The sequence below is a fragment of the Miniopterus natalensis genome, chromosome 1 (assembly GCF_054644295.1).
Source record: "Miniopterus natalensis isolate mMinNat1 chromosome 1, mMinNat1.hap1, whole genome shotgun sequence".
Taxonomy (NCBI): Eukaryota; Metazoa; Chordata; class Mammalia; order Chiroptera; family Miniopteridae; genus Miniopterus; species Miniopterus natalensis.
The window spans coordinates 97,002,396-97,021,004 of record NC_142081.1 but is presented as its reverse complement, the minus strand read 5'-3'; the positions used below and the strand labels follow the sequence as shown (position 1 = coordinate 97,021,004).

Genomic DNA, 18,609 nt, shown 5'->3' with positions numbered 1-18,609 from the left:
TGTGTAAATACATACAGACTTTGCTCAACTATACACATTTATTACATAGTTGCAGTCATAGTACACAAACTTTTGCATCCTTTTGCTTCAATATTTTTACAATTTATAATTTACTTTTAAGGGCTGCAAAATATGCCATCCAGTATTCACACAATAGGTTACCATTAACCACTTCGATAGTGGGTTGGACCTTTAGACTGTTTCCAGCTATATGCTTTTCAAATTAGCTATTACAATGGTGAAAAACCAGAAACAACTCAGGTGTCAAACAAGACAGGCATGAAATATCAAATAGTCACCAAAAGATGCTGAAGACTCAGAGGTGTTGCTAATTGAACAAAATAACTTACAAAGAACACTTTGCCCAATATAATCTCTTTCAAAACATATATAAGTATAGAAAAGTCTAGAAATGTCATCAATGATTATTTTTGGGAAGAAATGTAGGCAATTTCCCTTTTCTCTGCATTTCTTATCTTTTCTACAATGATCAAGGATTACACTTTTAAAACAATATACTTACAAAGCACCATCATATGAAAAAAACAGAAGGCAGAATACAAACCTGTAAAAATAATATATTACAAACAAGTAATATATTTTTTAAGGCAAGAAAGTAAGGAACTGTCCTTAGGAGACTTTACTTCTGTTTCTCTATGTTTTTGTATATTCTCTAGCAAGCTCACAAGAACTCTAAGGAGGTCCCAGGAGTAGAATCACTGGGTCAAAGCACCCTGGTTTTTGACTTCTGGCAGAGAAGGTCCCAACAACTTCCACTGTTACCAGCACCTTTATTGACTACATGAGTAACTCTCACCTTAAAGCAATTCTCCTCTGACATGAGCTGCTCGGCCTTCCGCTGATATGCGGACTCCAAGAGACTCCTCGAAGTCTGCGTGTTCAGGTGGCCTCCAGTTGCCCCATTGTTGTTTTCTGCCAGGTAAAGGTCAGTCACCTGTACACAGATCTCATCACTCACGATGTGCTGCAGCTGGAATCAAGCAAAGGCACATCGACCATGAACCAAGAAAACACTTTTCCCTGCCATATACTCAACCTTCCTTTGATAGTTCCAGTCACTCAGCTCAAAAAGAGGCTTTTGGGGATTGGTAATTTTAAAAAAATTAGTCACACAAAACCACTATTTTTTTTCTTGGAGAATAACTAAGCCAAAATCTTCAACCGTATCACTGGTCCTTGAGTAAAACTTTCATATCTATTTAAAAGCAAAACTATAGACAACGGTTATTAATTATGCTATTTTTTTAAAGTTCCAAAGATCTTAACATTTTTTACATGAAAAAACATTCCCATGGCTTCCTATTTTTATGGCACTTCTTCACCACTTACAATTTGCTTTCATACATATATATTCTCACTTGATCCACACAACTACCCTGGGAAGAGGCTGGAGAGGGGTGTTCTGTTATATGAGATAAATTTACATGTTAGATAAGGAAACTCACTGTGTCCCAAAGTGAGGAGAGGGGCCTTAGAGAACCATGAAAGCAAGATCCAAGTCTATATTCGCAGTCCTAGTACAAAGTCTGAAACTCATTAGGTATTTAAGAAAACTGCTGCTGAATTAACTACCAGGGGCACTCAGCTGAAGGAGTGGAGTTAGGATTAATAGTCAAGCTTCCTGACCCTAGTGCCAATATTCTTTCTAACATACTACCTATTTTTCTATATCTGATAGAAAGTATAGTACTTAAATGGTATATAATGTTAATTAACTCATCTTCAACACAGGTCAATCATGATTGACAATTGGCAACTTTTATGACTATTTTATTAAATTGTCTGATGACTAGAAAGTTGAATTTTTCAGTTTCCATTTCCATGAATCATGAGAATACTTCTACTGTGAAGTAAAAATTCCCTCAAATAAAACTACCCATTAAAATGCCAGAGAATGTAAAAACAAAACCAAACAAAAAAACTCCCAGATACAAGTAGAAAGCAAAAAGTTAACTGCAATATCAATTTGTCTATTTTATTTTAAAATTCTCATAACCACTAAGCCATTCTATTTTTAAGGAAGATACATTCTTTTTGAAGTGCTAGTAACTATAACAACTACTTATTTTTGATATTTAAAAAAGTCATAAATGACAAATATGTCTATTTGTAGATAAATGGACACAGTGCAAGGTCAGAGGGTGAGTGATTTGATAGTGGTAAAAAAATCAACTGGAGATGATTAAATAAATCACAATTAGTCCAGACAATGGATTCTAATGGACCATTAAAATAATACTCATGACAACTTGATAACAGAAAAAAAGCTCAAGATAGTGTTTCAGAGAGAAAAAAAGCAGTGTAAAGAAAGTATATCCAAAGCATGGCCTCTACCATGTAAATACTTGTGCTTTGTATCTTCTTGTTAAAGTAAACCAAATCACTAACTCCCCCACACAAACTCTTCTTGGATATCTGGCCCCTTCTAGAGAGTCTTTGGAAAGGGCAGCACTATAACCCAGGGACAACTAGATAACTCCACACCCAAGCTAGTCTGGTCAGATTCTCATAACTGCTAATCTGAAATGACACAATGAGTGTGCCTGGTAGAGAGAGGAGCATCTGGATGGAAATACCAGGCAATGCTTGGGTCAGGGGCACTACCATGGGAAGTCAAAGCCTGGGGTAAAGGTAGGTGGGGGTGGGGCTGTCCAACGTTCATTTGCAGAGAGAAGTATAAGAATGAAACAGATGTCCAGAAAGAAGGCATGCAGGCTGTCCCAGTCCAATACCTATGTGGTCTGGACACATGCTGAGTTCTGCACTAGCTGCCTATTGTATTCTTAAAACAAATCCCTCAACTAGCCTAGAAATGGTAAGAAAAAAGTACGGATTGACCTTGAAATATGAGTTCTACCTCCAGTCAGCAATGAACTCTGGGAGAATACAAAGTGAGATGTGACTAAGAGAAGATATGCCTCCAATTGGGGGTTAGGATGAGGACCATGAACTTAGATTTAAAAATACTGATTTTGGGTTTCTGATTGAAACTTGTTCCCATAAAAAAGGACTAAACATTATGCATTACTGACTCAAAATCATAACCAGGTGCTTCTAGTAAGTGGATTAATTATATCTATTGTTTCAAAAAACCAACCTGGGCTTATAAAAAGTTCGTGTTATTGAACTTATAAAGTTGCTGTGCTGGCAGTATGAAAGACATTACTCCTAGCTGTAGCAGCAGTAAACTTGTAAGCAGGAAAATAAGCCCATGGCAACTTTCAGGGGATGTTAACAGGGATTAGTCTCAAAAATTATGACCATAGCGCCCTATCTGGTTTTGCTCAGACTGAAGGGTCCCAGGTTTGATTCCCACCAAGGGCACATATCTCGTTCACAAGCTAGATCCCCAGCCCTCATTTGGGTAAGCGCAGGAGGCAACCAATTGTCAATGTGTCTCTCACATTGAGGTCGGTCTGTCTGTCTGTGTCTCTGTCTCTCATTCTCTCCCTTCTACTCTTTCTAAAAAGCAATGGAAAAAGTATCCTCCAGTGAGGATTTAAAAAAAAAAAAAAAAATTATGACCATAGCTAATTGTATCCATACAATGATTTCTGCCAGTCACCATGCAGACGCCTTAAGGAAAGGCCTAATAACTTCTTCAACTTGCAGGGAAAAAACTGTATGCTTGACAACTTTGGTGAAAATGCCAAAATTCAGAAGCTTCTTCCCTGACTCTGAGAAGCTATGAGAGGGATGCAGAGCTGCGCATCCTTTCAAATTCAAGGCAAAAGCACGGGCACTCTACAAAGGATTCCACACTTTACCTCAAGAAAACACTTGAGCAACAAACTTTTCTTTCCATAGTGGCAGTATAGACTCTAGAATTAGAATCTTTTTACAAGTTTTCACTTTAAAGAAAGTAGTGCACCGCTCTGGCCAGTGTTGCTAAGTGGTTAGAGCATCGGTCTGCACACCAAAAGGTCACAGGATCGATTCCTGGTCAACGGCATGTCTCTCTCACATCAATGTTTCCTTCTCTCTCTCTCTTCCCACCTTCCCTCCCTCCCTACTCTCTCTGAAAAAGCAATGGAAAAAATGTCCTCATGTGAGGATTAACAAACAAAAAAAGAAAGTAGTGCACCAACTACACACTCCCTTCAGGAGTTCAAAACTCAAGGCATACTGCATGCTATTTGCTATGAAATTATCATTGCAATAGAGAACATCAAACATATTTACAAACTCCCAGGGTGCCAAAGGAACAAACCAGAAAACCAACTACAAACCTAACCCAGAGAGAGCCTCAGGTAGTGACGGTAGTATATTATAAAAGATGATATATGAAACCTTTCCTGTAAAAAGAATTTCAAGTATTAAATGAGGAAAGTATGTAGACAGAATTACCAAAACCTACAGAAGAGAAAAGGCTACCAGCTGAGAGCTCACCCCTGGTAGACGAGAACAGAGCTGGGCCAGTAGGGCAGAGAGCAGGGTCAGGACCAATGCTGACTCAACAGGCAGCCAGCAAGAAAGGAGCCAAACATCAGGTGTGAGGCAGGCTCATCCGACTGTGAGGGCACACTGAGCAAAGCAGAGGAGTCAATTACGTGGCTGAAGTGCTGCCACTTTGTTAACAAGAGACATCCCACAGCACATTCACTCCCCCCCCCCCCCATAGAAGCATTCATACATAAATACCATTATAAATCCTTTCTATGTGCCTGGCCCATCTTTAGGTAAGGATATCTTTCCTCACCACCCTCACCCTCACCTGTCTGACGATGCTCTGGATGAGCTTGTCCATGGTGAAGGCGATGTAGGCATGAATGGTGAACATCTCTCGCAGCGAATCTTCATACTGTGATGAGTCAATGTTGCCATCCAGCAGGCTCCGCACCATATCCAGGAAAGCTGGGTAATAATCTTCTACATCAACATCCACTGTGGGAGAGATGGGACAGATAAGGCTTTACCCTGTTAGGAAAAGATCAGGAGAGCAGGCAGGGCAGGTCCCACAGCTGGCCTAAGGAGCACTGAAAGAGAAAATTCTAGGTACTCAAAACATGCCTCCTCAATCTGCAGAGACACAATCCAACAGGAAGCTACAATCAGCAGCTGTATCAGAAGACAGTACCGCTCTGACCATGCCAGAAAGACACTTAGTGACAGTTAGGATGGCCTCTGCATGATAAGAAAGCAAAATATCCCAGGGAAGAAGTTTCTTCAAAAAGTTGTTGGCTCCCCTGCCTGCAAAGAGCATTCCTCACATGAGTCGCTTGCTCACAGAGCTATTTCCATGAAGCATAGAGGGGCGTTATCATTCAAGATAAAACTATGTAAACCTCAAACTAAGGTGTAAGTCAGCGGTCAAGGCAGGATTAGGCCATTTTCTCTTGTTTCTACCCAAGCAGGTGGAATCACCACACTGAGGTCCAAAGGTTGTCTCTGTCAAGCTAGGATTAATCCAGATAAAGGTTTTTAGAATTAATTCCCAGGGTCATTAGCTCTTCAACAGATTGAAGGCTAGGGCCACACATGGGCTTCTTAACAACAGTTAAAAAAAAAAAGATAATTTGCTCTACAGATTGGCTATTTCCTCAAGAGCACAGAAGAAAGACTTCATGGATAAGTTTTTGGCTCACACCTCAAGTACTTAAATTATGAACTAAGCAGTTAATCTAGAAGTAGGTGGCACAGAATTACTTAAAGCATATGATTGCTTCCTTAACCCTTATTCATTTTCCTTTTCGTGAGTTTTCTATCTTCATTTCTGTTCTGCCTATTCTGCTGTCTCATACCATCTCTCTTGAGTTCCAATCTCTTTTCCATAACCCCTATTTATTAGGAATGAGCTATGAACCCCTCTGGTTAAAGAGTCCTGACCAAACACATTAGAAAATTTACATCTGCCTTAGGCATGAACAACTAGGAATTTATGTTCTGTCATGGAATGGCATCAACTGTGCTGTTTTCGTCCCTCTCTGCCGTTTGAAACACTTTGCAATAACCCAGAGGTCTGCCACTTGGGAAACTGATAGCAACTGACACCCCTTTCCCTGGTGTCCACAGTACTAGCCACCAAGTGTCTACGATCCAAGCACTGTACAGGGAGGTTTGCATATTTTCTCCAATTCTCCCAACAACCCTACAAAGAAACAAATAGCACCTCCATTTTTCAGGTAAACAGGTTCAGAGAGTTTAAGGTCACACAACCAATAAGTTGCAGAACTAGGATGTAAACCCCTCTGAGGCCTGCCTGTGTCCCATGTATAAAAGAAAACAGTCCTGAGTCTAGCTAGACCCCGAGGTCACCAACCCTTCATATCTTCTGTAAACCAGCAGTCTAGGTACTCACTAGGTTCTTTGAGACGAAGCTGGATGGCAGGGCTGTCACTCTTGTCTCGCTTTAGGCCCAACACTTCTCGCTCCCACTCCCTCTCTCTGTTTTCTTCTTCGATCTGCCGTTCTGCTTGGGAGCAAATCCGAAGAAGCCTCAAGCAAAGAATCTGGTGCAGTCGCATAAAGATGTACCAGTTGTTATTAACATAGAAGAGGTTGTACACTTCATCCATCCCTCTTAGCTTCTGCGCTGTCGTGTTACTAAACAGTAGCTTGGACTTAGGGGGGCTGCCCCCAACACCATTGTGCTTCTTAGCCACCCCTGTGGCCTCATCTACATCCATCTCTTCTTCTTCCTCTTCCTCTACATCAGAGAGATCACCCCTCTGAGCAAAGAGCAGATCTGGAATGAAGTGATGCATGATCTGCTTGATTTTGTACTTGTCCTCCTTCTGAATGCCTGCCTGTCTCTTCACGTGGTGGATAATCAAGGCAGCGGCGTCCTCCAGGATTTGCTTGTCTTCATAGGCCAGAGAGAGATGTGGGCCAGCAGGTACGCCAGCATTTTCTTCAGTAGCCTCTTGCCTCTACCAGGAGAGAGACACAAAGTAGTAAGTGCCATATCCACAGCAACAACAAACAGGCCTATGAGATAACACCATCAATACATTTAATTATTAACCACAGTGGCTATTATTTTCCAATTGAAAACTTCCAGAAACAATAAGGTAATGCTGAAGATGTGGTTTGAGAACAAAAAGCGGTACCTTCTTGACTTTGAAAACTGATAGGGGACAATGGGACAGAATTGGGACCATCTTCTAAAATTCTGAATTAGTATCTATGGAGTATAGACAGTATGAGGTCTAGGATTCACTTTAAGGTTCTTCTGGGGTGGGAAGGCAGAAAATGTTAGATGTAACAACATTGGCAAAATAAAAACGATTATTTAAGTTTATGTAAGAGCTCACTTTATTATTCTCTCCCCCTTCATGTATATTTGAGTTTCACAATAAAAAGTTTTTTAAAATTCAAGATCACACCACTTTCAGGAATTCTCAACCACACTACATTTATGTTTCTATCCATCCCCTAAGACTGTGAGCTCAAAGAAAGCAGGATAGTTTCTTACTCATCTCTGTAGCTTAGCTCCTGTACTACATATAATCCTTATAAGTATGCTGAATAAACAAGGATTAGAAAGAGTTTGGGGATCAGTGAGAAGAGTTTAAGTGGTGGGAAGCTGAGACTGGCTAATCGAATACAAGGTACTGCCTGAGGGAAGTGAATGGGGAGAGAGATGGGGTTGTCAAGTGAAATCAGGAGGGTAAACTAGGAAACCAGTAAGACAGCTTAGGTAGAAAGGTGAGGTTTAGAGTTAAAATGGTAGAATCAGAAATAGGAGTCTATGACAGTTACAAAGCAAGAATCAACAAGTCTTAGATGGTCTCGCTTTCATGTAACAATGGTAACTTCCAGAAATCAAAAACATGTGTAATACAAAGATTGGAGACCTCTCACAGGCGTGAGAACTCCAGCTCACCTCATCATAGATACTCTCAATCTCGTTGAGTAAGCTCTTAGATCTCAGGACCTTGGTGTCATTCTGTTTAAAGTTGATACCCTGGTGGTCCAGGGACTTCAAGTAGTATTTCTCATTTTGCTCTCTCCACACCTTGTTAAAGCCCCTCTGAGCTTCTCGCCATTCTTCCTCTTTCATCTTCAACCTAGCAGGGCATGGAGGTGGGGTGGAAACAACAAGGTGGGGAGTCAAACTCCCTGGATTGGAATTCTTGCTTTGTTATACCAGTGAAATAGGGATAACACCACCAATTCTCATAAGAGTTTAGAAGTGAGAAATGTGTCACATTTACTTTATTTCAAAAGTCAAAAGATATGATAGGCCTGTCAAAATTATTGGCAACTTGGGATAAATGTTATTCAAACCAAGCTTTTAACTCTGTTACATGAGGAAACTACTCATTCGGGTTTTTGGGGAAGTTATTTGTCCCAAAGTCAGAAATCCTACCCAGAATAGTTATTTATCAAACAGCATTTCATGGAATACCCTTAAAAAGGGGATTCTGATCCTTGGCCAGCTAAAACAAAGTTAAACAAGTTTCTTTGCTATGCAACCTCTAAGAGTGTTTACTATGCAAACGTAAATGCAAAAATCCAAGAGCAGAGAGCCTGCACTGTAATGTTCCTTTGGATATAGTCTGGGAAATTCTGATGAGAACAACTGATCCTAACCCTCCAGAAAAGGAGAGATTAAAATAAAAAACAACATGGGAACTGAAGAATATTCTACATCTCCAAGACAAAAGTTAAATATTACTGGGAAAAAGAGAAATAACCTGTGGCAGCATCTGAGGGGAAGACTAGGGAGGAATACTAAAACTGGGGCATCTGTGCAGCAGACAAGAATTCCTTTCACCAGGTGATAGACACTGAGTGAGGAGGACCCAGCTCTTAGCTGGGATTCATAGTGTGGTCCAGAGTGCCATGAACTTGGAGGAACCTGGACTCAGCCCTGGCTCTGGCCCCATCTTGATGCCTGACCTTAGATGGACACAACGGCCCCTCTACACCTCAGGATGAAGGCTTATTAGGAGAAAGAATAGTACATTCTTGGTAGAAATGGCAATCTAAGTCTTTTTAAATGATACATATCAATTTTACAAAGACAATGGGTGACTCTCCTTAAAAACCAAAGATGTTACAACGGTTAGTACTAAATGGAAGGAACATGGGTGGTGGTTTTCTTCTTTGTTCTTTTCTACACTTTAAAGTACGGCCTCAAACACAGAGCACTCCACTATGGACTTTCAAGGTTTGTCCTCTGCTCTTGGCTACACAAAGCCTCATCAAGAAGCTCTACCACGTCCGGCTGGTGTGGCTTGGTGGTTGAGCGTCAACCTATGAACCAGGAGATCACGGTTCGATTCCCAGTCAGGACTCATGCCCAGGTTTCAGGCTCGATCCCCAGTAGGAGACATGCAGGAGGCAGCTGATCAATGACTCATCACTGATGTTTCCATCTTTCTCTCCCTCTCCCTTCCTTGCTCTGAAATCAGTAAGAATATTTAAAAAAAAAAACTCCACCAGCATGCTCACTTCAGCAGGACATAAAATTGGAACAATACAGAGATTAGCAGGGGCCCTGAGCAAGGATGACACGCAAATTCATGAAGCATTCCATATATCTATATGTATGTGTGTGTTTAAAAATATGTCTTTACTGATTTCAGAGAGGAAAGGGGAGGGGGAGAGAGAAACATCAATAATGAGAGAGTCATTGATCGGTTGTATCCTGCATGCCCCCACTGGGGATCGAGCCCACAACCCAGGCATGCATCCTGACTGGGAATCAAACCATGATCACCTGGATCATAGGTCAATCAATGTTCAACTGCTGAGCCACACCAGCTGGGCTATATGTATTTTTTTACGAAACTCCACTACCCCCACTGTACCTGATTTCCAACAACCAGGATGGGGAGAAATGGAGGTCTCATGGGATAACAAGGCAAAAAATGAGCTTTACTTAATGGGAAACCAACTCTGTCCTGAAGCACAGGAGAGCACACAAAGGGCACATTCACTCAGATACCTTTTAAGTACAATGGGGACAGCAATGGAGGGGTTCTTCCTCAGACCATCAATGATGTCAGCCGCTTTGTCAGCATATATCCTCTGGAGTGCTTTTCGATGGATAACTTCTGACGTGCCCCCAAGGGTGTTGTCCAAGCGAAATTTGGCTTGTTCCTCAGCAGACAAGCGGGAAAGCTTCTTCTGTATTGCTTCCAGAACCCGGATTGTTGCCAGGTTGGTCTCTAAAACTACATCAAGCTAAAGAAAAAGACAAAGTGTGCTCAGGACCCAAATCAGAATAGAATAGTAGTTAGGTGTATAAGGAGAGGAGTCAAACTCCCTGGACTGGAATCCTGGCTCTGCTGTAAAAGGCAAAGACTGTTTTCTTACCAGTAAAGTACGGATAACAGCACCTACTTTCATAAGGTTGTTCTCTGGATCAAACAATACAATCCACATAAAGGGTTTGTGCAATGCCTGACACATAACAAACAACAATAAATGATGAATAAGTGGTAGTTATTACTTCTACCACCACCAGTGATCTTGGCTTAGGACTACTAATCCTAGAGTAGAGGGACCTAATAGGAAGCAAACTTACAAACACTTTCCCCTGAACTTTCATGAATTGCTAAGACCTGTTACAAACAATAATCATAAGAAAATAAAACAAAAAACAATTCCAGAAGACCATTCAAGATGATAACTCTCAGTCTCATGAGAAAGGTTTTTCAGGGTAACTTGAAATATTTAAATATTTAACAGCCTTGTTCACGTCCAGTAGTAATAACAGCAGAGACCATCATTCCTTAAGGATTTCAATGTTGTATGTGTGGGGACACATTTAAATTCTTACTGAACTTCTGCAACTTATTTTCTGGCAAAGGCTTAATTAGTCTGACCTGGTTAAGGATATGACTGGCAGCCTTTGAGTTAACTTTTTCCCTGAGTCTTAACACAAGATTCTTTAAATGAGAAACAGAAAATCAAGTATATGAGCAGTTTCAAGGGCCTATGACCAAATATCTATAGAAGTTTCCCTAAGTTTTCTAGTTTGGAAAATGTGGTAGTCATTTTGTCAAATATTTCTGGTCCCCAATTTTGGACAAAAGATGGACTGAACTTTCTGGCTCCCTTGTGATTAGATAGGGCCATTGTAACTTGTTTATTACTTCCAGGCAAGAACATTTAAAGGTACAAGACCCTTCTGAGCAATCTTTTTCCCTCCAGTAACTGGCAATGTTCAAGATGGTGGCATTCTGTCAGCCTGGGTCCTTGAGTAATTCTGATGAACAGAAGCCCCTGCTAAACATCAATGTACATGTAGCAATATCAAGGAATAAATCTGTTTCTTCAAGCCACCAAGATTTGGAGGGTTGTCTGTACTGCAGGATCACTCACCCATCCTGATGTATAAAGGAACATTCCTTGGAAACCACGGTATCGATAAGAGATTTTCAGAATGGAACACTCCTTCAAACTAGCCCATCCCACCCAAGCCTAAACACATACACACACATCACACTTCTGTGACCTTCACTCCTATAATCACAAATGGGAAATGAGAATGCTGCGTCTCATTTGCATGCATACCCGTTGAGAACAGGAACATTCTATCAAAAAAAGAAGCCAATCTCTGCTAATTCATCTAACCTTACTGAACATAGGTAACAAAGAAATGCTTTCTTTAGCCTGATAAAACTTTCCATGGAAGTTAACATCTATCATGATTAAGTTGTCTGCAAATGGTTGAAGCTCTTCATAAACCCTGGGGCAGGGATGGCCAATCGCCTGCCAGTGGCCAAGCAACACATGGCTCTTCATTCAAAACATGCCAGAGAGAGCTGGAGTGAGTGTGTGGGGGGGGGGGGGGGTAACTGGCAGAGGGATAAACCAGGATGGGTCAACAAAGAGCAAGGTATCACCCAGCGTTTGTGTTCAAGTAACCCTTATTTTACCATCTACAGGGATGAGCAGGGCCAGTCAGTTTTATATAATAAATATATTAAATAGGATACATGTAATTTACCTCTTTAGACACATTTAACATGCCCCTTTCTTTCCTTTTTTTATTGATTTTAAAGAGAGGAGGGGGGGTAAGAGAGACAGCCAAACATCAATTAGTTGCCTATGGCACGTGCCCCTGCAACCAGAGGACCAAACCTGCAACCAGGGCATCTGCTCTGACAGGGAATCCAACCTGCCGCCTTCTGGTGTACGGGACAATAACCTACCCAATGAACCACTGGCCAGGGCATAATACACCCTTTTCTTGTTGATAATATCAGTGAACACTGGGAATTCAGAACCTATTTTCAGTACTCCCACTTTGGGCATAGGGGCTCTACATGCTCATTTATTCACTTGAGCCCTTCCATTCCCAACTACTTTTAAAATAAAGTTCCCAATTTAACTTTCTTTCAAGGGAGCCACATCAACATGAGAAATATGAAAGAAGAATTCTAGTTCCCACAGGAGAGCTGGTTTGCTAACCACCTGCGAAGAATAACAATACACTTTAAAATAAATAATTTCAAGCAGCTTCAAGAAGGCCCAGCAGGCCTTACTAAGTTTATGTACCATTGTAAAAGATAATAACCTTTAAAATGACATTAAAAATTCAAATTATTAATCAGCTATCAATGGATAATTTCACTTAAAAAGGTTAAAGGGGCCTAGATAAGTCACAATTGCCATAAAAATATTACTAACATATTTGACAAACTCTTCAAGTATGATAAGTACAACAAGGATTTACCACAAAAGAACATGAACCTCTGGTTCTTTAGTCTTAAAAGCCAACCCTCACAGATAAGTATTTAAGATATCATTTAGCATCTCTCATTTTCCCAAACTTCAAATGATAAAGAAGCTTATACCTCAAAGCGTTCATCTTCACAACGATAGATATGTTCTTCATATTGAGTTTTCTTGGAACTAACAAAGGTGGAGTCCTCAGACCAGGAAGGAAAGGAAACCCAGGTATCATTTAAAACCTTTGGGTAAAAGAAGAGGAATTTATTTAAAACCTTTGAGTAAAAGAAGAGGAATTGAAACAAAAGTATAACAAAGCTTCCTGGTGATTAAGCATTCTCAATAAAAAGACAAAACTCTAGGAGAAGGAAGAATCATTTAACATTACAAGCTTCATCTTTAGCAAGTTTACGAAAAATTACAGTAAGAAAAAGGTTCTGAATATAAGTGTAAAACATTTTCTTTTGAAAAAAGAAAAGGGTCTTGATTTCCTCACTTATATAAATTCTTGATCCCTGGGACATTCCTTTCTAGAGAAAGCTGAAGTTTCAGGGTTGACCCTTTCTGGGGAAGACCTTACCTCTTTACAGAGAGGAGTTCGTCCTGTACATTTGGGCTGCTGGTAACTCTTTGGGAGGGCTCGGTAGCTGGAACCCAACCGCTTACAAGAGGCATAATCTATCTCCATGGCAATGCCCTCTGTGGCTCGTTCCTTTGGAAAGGTTTCCAAATGTACAGACTCCTTATAGCCCAGAAAGTTTTTAAACCAATTAAACAATTCAGGGAATTTCCTGAAAAATCAAACCAAAAATTGGTGAGCAATCAGAAGCATGATGCAGTTATCCTGAGGTATGACTACCACTATTCGGTGTTAGGTCAGAACTTTGCTACCAGGGACAAAGTCCAGTGGCAATTACTGCTTCTAAGCATTTGGCTTACCCTTTTTTTTTCAGAGTGCTCTACGGTCAATTAAGGTGGTGATAGAAGAGTGCACTTAAATCAGACAAAACCAGCTATTCTTCTAACCAAGGATATTGCTTCAGTATTCAGATCATTCTTAGATTGTCAAATACAGTCAAGATTCTAGAACCCTGGAATATACCGGTCTCTCTAACATCTGACACTGATCAGGGGATCAGCAGACTGCCCCTAGCACTGGCCAATGCCCTCTCTCTATTTTTTAGCTCATAGAGCTGAAACAGAAGACTTCCCAGAAGACTATTGACACGTTTTATGAGCCAACAATCAAATTAATTTTGTCTTTCATATACTCTCACAAACTAAGTTTATTTCAATTCCATATCATGCACCAGAGCTAAGTCCCCTCAACTCTACTTACCCCAGGAAGGGAGACACTAATTGCACAAGCTCAGCCCGAGAGATCACCTCCTGGTTAAAGATAACAAGACAGCGCAGGAAATTTTCATAGGCCTCTGCACTCCGCAAAGCCTTTCGAACCTTATGGAGACAACCAGAAGAGAATGGTTAAATGGGCAATGAAGAGATCCTGGATCACTTTTAAATGATTAGGGAAATTTGAAGTTATCTGATGATACTAAGAAATTAATGTTAGTTTTTTTTAAAGATTTGACAATGAATATATTTGAAAAACAGTTTTATTTTAAAAGGAAACGGTAAAATATGAATGAAATAATATCTGGGCTCTGTCTGCAAGCACTCTCGGGTGGATGAGAGCACACATGAAAGAAGTTTATTGGCTAGCAGCTGGGTACATGAGGAGTCAGTTTACTATTCTCTTTAATGTCACTTATGTTTAAAATTTTCCATAATAAAAATTTTTTAAAATGAGATCCTGAAGACATTTACCTTCTCATATGCTTGATTCTCCAAACCAAAATCAGAGTTACTAAAGCTTTTGTTTCCTCTCCTAACAGATGTTTACAGCAAGAATCCTGTCAACACTGTTTTCAAACTCTGGTAATCTTATATAATGATCTTTTAAAATAAGATACTTGTGTCCTCTCACCCGATTCTTTTCTTTCTTCTATTTTTAATATTGAGCATTTTAATATCCAAAAACCTAAAAATGTTCAATGGCACAGACAAAACTAGCTTGGCTTAGATGAACAAGCTGAAGTTTTAATTTCAGAAGTAAATATTTAGCATTGTAGTGCTTTTATGGGTGATTACAGACCATATGGTTTATCAACAACCCATTCTCCAGGCTCCCATATACTTTTCATAACTACCAATCAGTAGACACTATATGGAATATGTACTTTCAAAGCCAAAGATGAAAGAGCACTTCACTGTTGTACTATATACCATATTAATTTACTTTTTTTATTAGCTTTTAAACATACACAGAGTAGACAGAATACTTTAATGTACCCCACATACTCATACAGCCTTAATGAACAATATATAGTAAATTTGGTTTCATCTATACACATTTCCCCACCAATTGTTTTTAAAGTGAATTACATACATTTCATCTACACCTATTTATCTGAGAAAGAATGTACTCAAAAACAACAACAAAATACCATTACTCTTTAAAAACTAAACTACTTAGCCCTCCCACCTACACACTTTCCTTGCCATTTGTTGGTTGTGACCTGAACTTCTACATTTGCCTTAAAAGCCTCAAGTGCCCAGGCAGCCCTCAGAAATGATTCAAGCCAGAGCCAGGGACTCGGACTATTTTGCAGAACAGCTCACACAGGCACAGCAAGCTTGAGAGAGATCAAGAGGCACCAATCATGGACATGCTAAAGCATTTGCCCTTTTGCAAAAACCCAAAACTGCAAGACAGGGTAAATCACCAGCAGATCAATCCAAACTGGCTTCTGCCAGTGAGAAGTCTGACAGTTGCCAGGCACCCTGATGAAAGTAGCCTGCTAATCATCAATTTGACTCCAAGGAGGAAGTCAGACACAGGAGAAAGTTCAAACTAACACACCTTAAAACACCATTTATACCAGTGATCACCACCTCAGGCCATTCATTAGAATCACTGGAGGAGCTTTGAAACTACAGCTAAATCAGAATCCCCAGGAACCTTATATGGGAAACAGCAAATAAGCATCACAAGCTACTAGAAGATTACAAGTCATCTTAAGTCCTCAACAACTGGTACACGGACATTCCCCACTCCCCAATGTACAGACCTGGACACCTACAAAGGAAGCTCCAAACACCTTTTAAGAGTATTTAATGTCATGTTTATTAAAGTTATCATCCACTATGGAAAATGCTGTATTTTGCTGCAAACCATTTCACAAAACCAAAGCAGACAATGCTACCATTTCTCTAGCTGTGCTAACCTAGCAGACTGAAAGGACCTACAACTTGTAAACCATGTTAAATAGTAGAAAGTCCCAATTAGCTTGATGTCTCTAAAGAAAATCTTCTTGAGGATGGGGTGATTTTCTTTTGGCATTAATGGCTGATATTAAATCTAATTAATTCATTACTCACCTTATCAAAAAATAATGATTCAGTTCCTACACCATGCTTGCTGGCATCTGCCATAGAAGAATCCTTTAGGCTGAGCAGTTTGGGTTTCTTCTGCAAAAAAGGGAAAAATACAAACACGTTAAAATTCAAAGGGTGGATTCCTCTGAGTATTACTTTCACGTGTTCAATGGTTTCCTTATTAACCACTGCCGAATAATAAGAAGCAACAAATGAGAGAACTCAAGTCACGAACTTCCTTTACACCCTACAAGATTTCCACCTGTCTTCTCTATTTCAGTTTGCCTGTCCACTTTTTTCCAGAGGTTCACAGATCATTCTAACTCCCCAAATATTCTCTCAACAAATGGCCACAGAATTAATATCCTTACTTTTTCCATGGGCCAAAAGTAACTTTATTTAAAACCTAATGTCATTGCCTTGCCTTCCTAGCTGTGGAGGCAGAAGAGAATGTTTGTAAATTCATGAAAAGAGTATAGTTTATTTTCCTAACAGAGGGAATAACTATCTTGTCAGCAATGTCCACTCAGACCAATTTAAGACTGGTATTTATGTATTTAGTTAGTTAATCCTCAACCGAGGATATTTTTTCCATTGATTTTCAGAAAGAGTGGAAGGGAGGGAGAGAGGGAAGGGGGAGAAGGAAGAAACATCGATGTGGGAGAGACACATCAATTGGTTGCCTCACTCAAAAGCCCTGACTGGAGCCAGGGATCTAACCTGCAAACCAGGTATGTGCCCTTGACCAGGAATCAAACCTGTAACCCTTAGGTCCTGGGGCCATCACTCTAACCACTGAGCCACACCAGCCAGGAAAGACTGATTTTTTAAAAGGGAATGATTAGGCCATAACATAACTGTCAGGCAAGAATTTACTTTTAAAAAAAAAAAACAACAAAAAAAAAAAGGAAGGAAGGTGCTGGCTGGCATGGTTCGGTGGTTGAGCGACAACCTATGAACCAGGAGGTCACGGTTCGATTCCTGGTCAGGGTACATGCCCACGTAGCGGGCTTAAACCCCAGTGGGGGGCATGCAAGAGGCAGCTGATCAGTGACTCTCTCTCATCACTGATGTTTCTATCTCTCCCTCTCCCTTCCTCTGAAATCAATAAAAAAACCCAAAAACCTATGTTTAAAAAAAAAAGAGGGGAGGAGAAGGAAGGCATTTGGTTTTTTTTTAATTCATTTTAGAGAGAGGAAGGAAAGAGAAACATCAATCGGTTGCCTCCCGCACCTGGGTGGAAATCGAACCTGCCACCTTTTGGTGTACAGGACAACGCTACAACCAACTGAGCCACACTAGCCAGGGCAAGAATTTACTTTTAAAAACCACATCTCAACTATCTGTGCAGAAACACACAAACTCTGGGAAAAACAACACATTTACCTTTGCCATCCCAGAGCTCACTCGCTGAGGAGCCACAGCCACTGCTCACGCTGCCTAAACAAAAAGTAGGGAGGGAATTCTAACCCCTAATGTAGTGTTTCCACCTGTGGGAACCACACACATGATTAATGTGTGATTGAAGACCAACTCACAAGTGGAGCAGATCTGCTGACCTGATTCTTGCTACCCATATAAATAATACTCTTTATTAAAGTGAAGAGGTAGAAACTATTACTATGCTCAACTTGCTTTCAAAAGAGAAACCATTACAAACATTAAAAAATAGTCCTTCAAGTATCAAAAACACCTAACATATATCAGTCCTTGTAGTTATTTGCTTGTTCACCAGTCATCTCTTACTATTAGAAATTCCACTAGCTTTTATTCTTTAACAAAACTGAACACATAACAAAACTGAACACATGCTTCTCTTTCATGTTCTGTACAGCTTTAAAATTTACTGAAGCAACAAACACTCAGTTCCTACACCTAGCCCTCTCCACGTCAAAGAGAAAGAGAGCAGGCTCAGCTTTCTGCAGGCAGATCAGCAGTGTTTGCTATACCAAGAAGTATCATGTGACAGGTCACTAACAATAGTTTAAGACCTCCTTCTGCTACAACCAAAGGTCCTAGTTTGGAGATTAAGATGATACAGATAAGATCAGGCAATCCAACAAACAACCTTGGGTAGGAGAGGCCTCTCGACCAAAGATATCTCACAAAGCACAGGCACTTGACTCACAGGAGAACCTGAGACCACTGACTTATATCAGAAACAATTATCAAGCTTAATAATCTTTCTTAGCACAAGGCAAGCTTAAGCCATCAAATAAGAAGGGAAAAATTAATGTCTCAGAAACCCTTGCAGAAAACAAAAAACACATGACAGCTAATAGCAGAGAGAGAAAACGAATAAAAACTCAAAAAAGCAGCGCCCTGGCCAGTGTTGCTAAATGGTTAGTGTTGGCCTGCGCAGCACCGAAGGGTCTCAGATAAGATTCCACACCAACGGCGCGTACCTAGGTTGCAGGCTGGATCCCCAGTCCTGGTTGGGGCGTGTGTGGGAGGCAATCAGTCAATGTGCCTCTCTCACATGGATCTCTCTCTCTCTTCCCCTCCCTCCCTTCCACTCTC

The 18,609-nt window shown here is 40.4% G+C and overlaps 1 protein-coding gene and 1 pseudogene across 4 annotated transcripts in view; one reads left to right on the top strand and one right to left on the bottom strand.

The window, feature by feature from the left end:
* Positions 1-18,609, bottom strand: part of SIN3A (SIN3 transcription regulator family member A) — a 64,587-nt gene that overhangs the window by 12,733 nt on the left and 33,245 nt on the right. For all 4 annotated transcript variants that reach the window (XM_016210565.2, XM_087824162.1, XM_087824159.1 and 1 more), the window contains 9 exons: positions 16,093-16,182; positions 13,991-14,109; positions 13,232-13,442; positions 12,777-12,893; positions 9,917-10,155; positions 7,847-8,030; positions 6,320-6,890; positions 4,736-4,905; positions 818-991 (listed from right to left, as the gene is read on the bottom strand). In XM_016210565.2, coding sequence (XP_016066051.1) covers positions 818-991; positions 4,736-4,905; positions 6,320-6,890; positions 7,847-8,030; positions 9,917-10,155; positions 12,777-12,893; positions 13,232-13,442; positions 13,991-14,109; positions 16,093-16,182 — 1,875 coding nt within the window. The remainder of the gene's footprint in view (positions 1-817; positions 992-4,735; positions 4,906-6,319; positions 6,891-7,846; positions 8,031-9,916; positions 10,156-12,776; positions 12,894-13,231; positions 13,443-13,990; positions 14,110-16,092; positions 16,183-18,609) is intronic.
* Positions 9,415-9,511, top strand: LOC148094274 (U6 spliceosomal RNA; annotated as a pseudogene).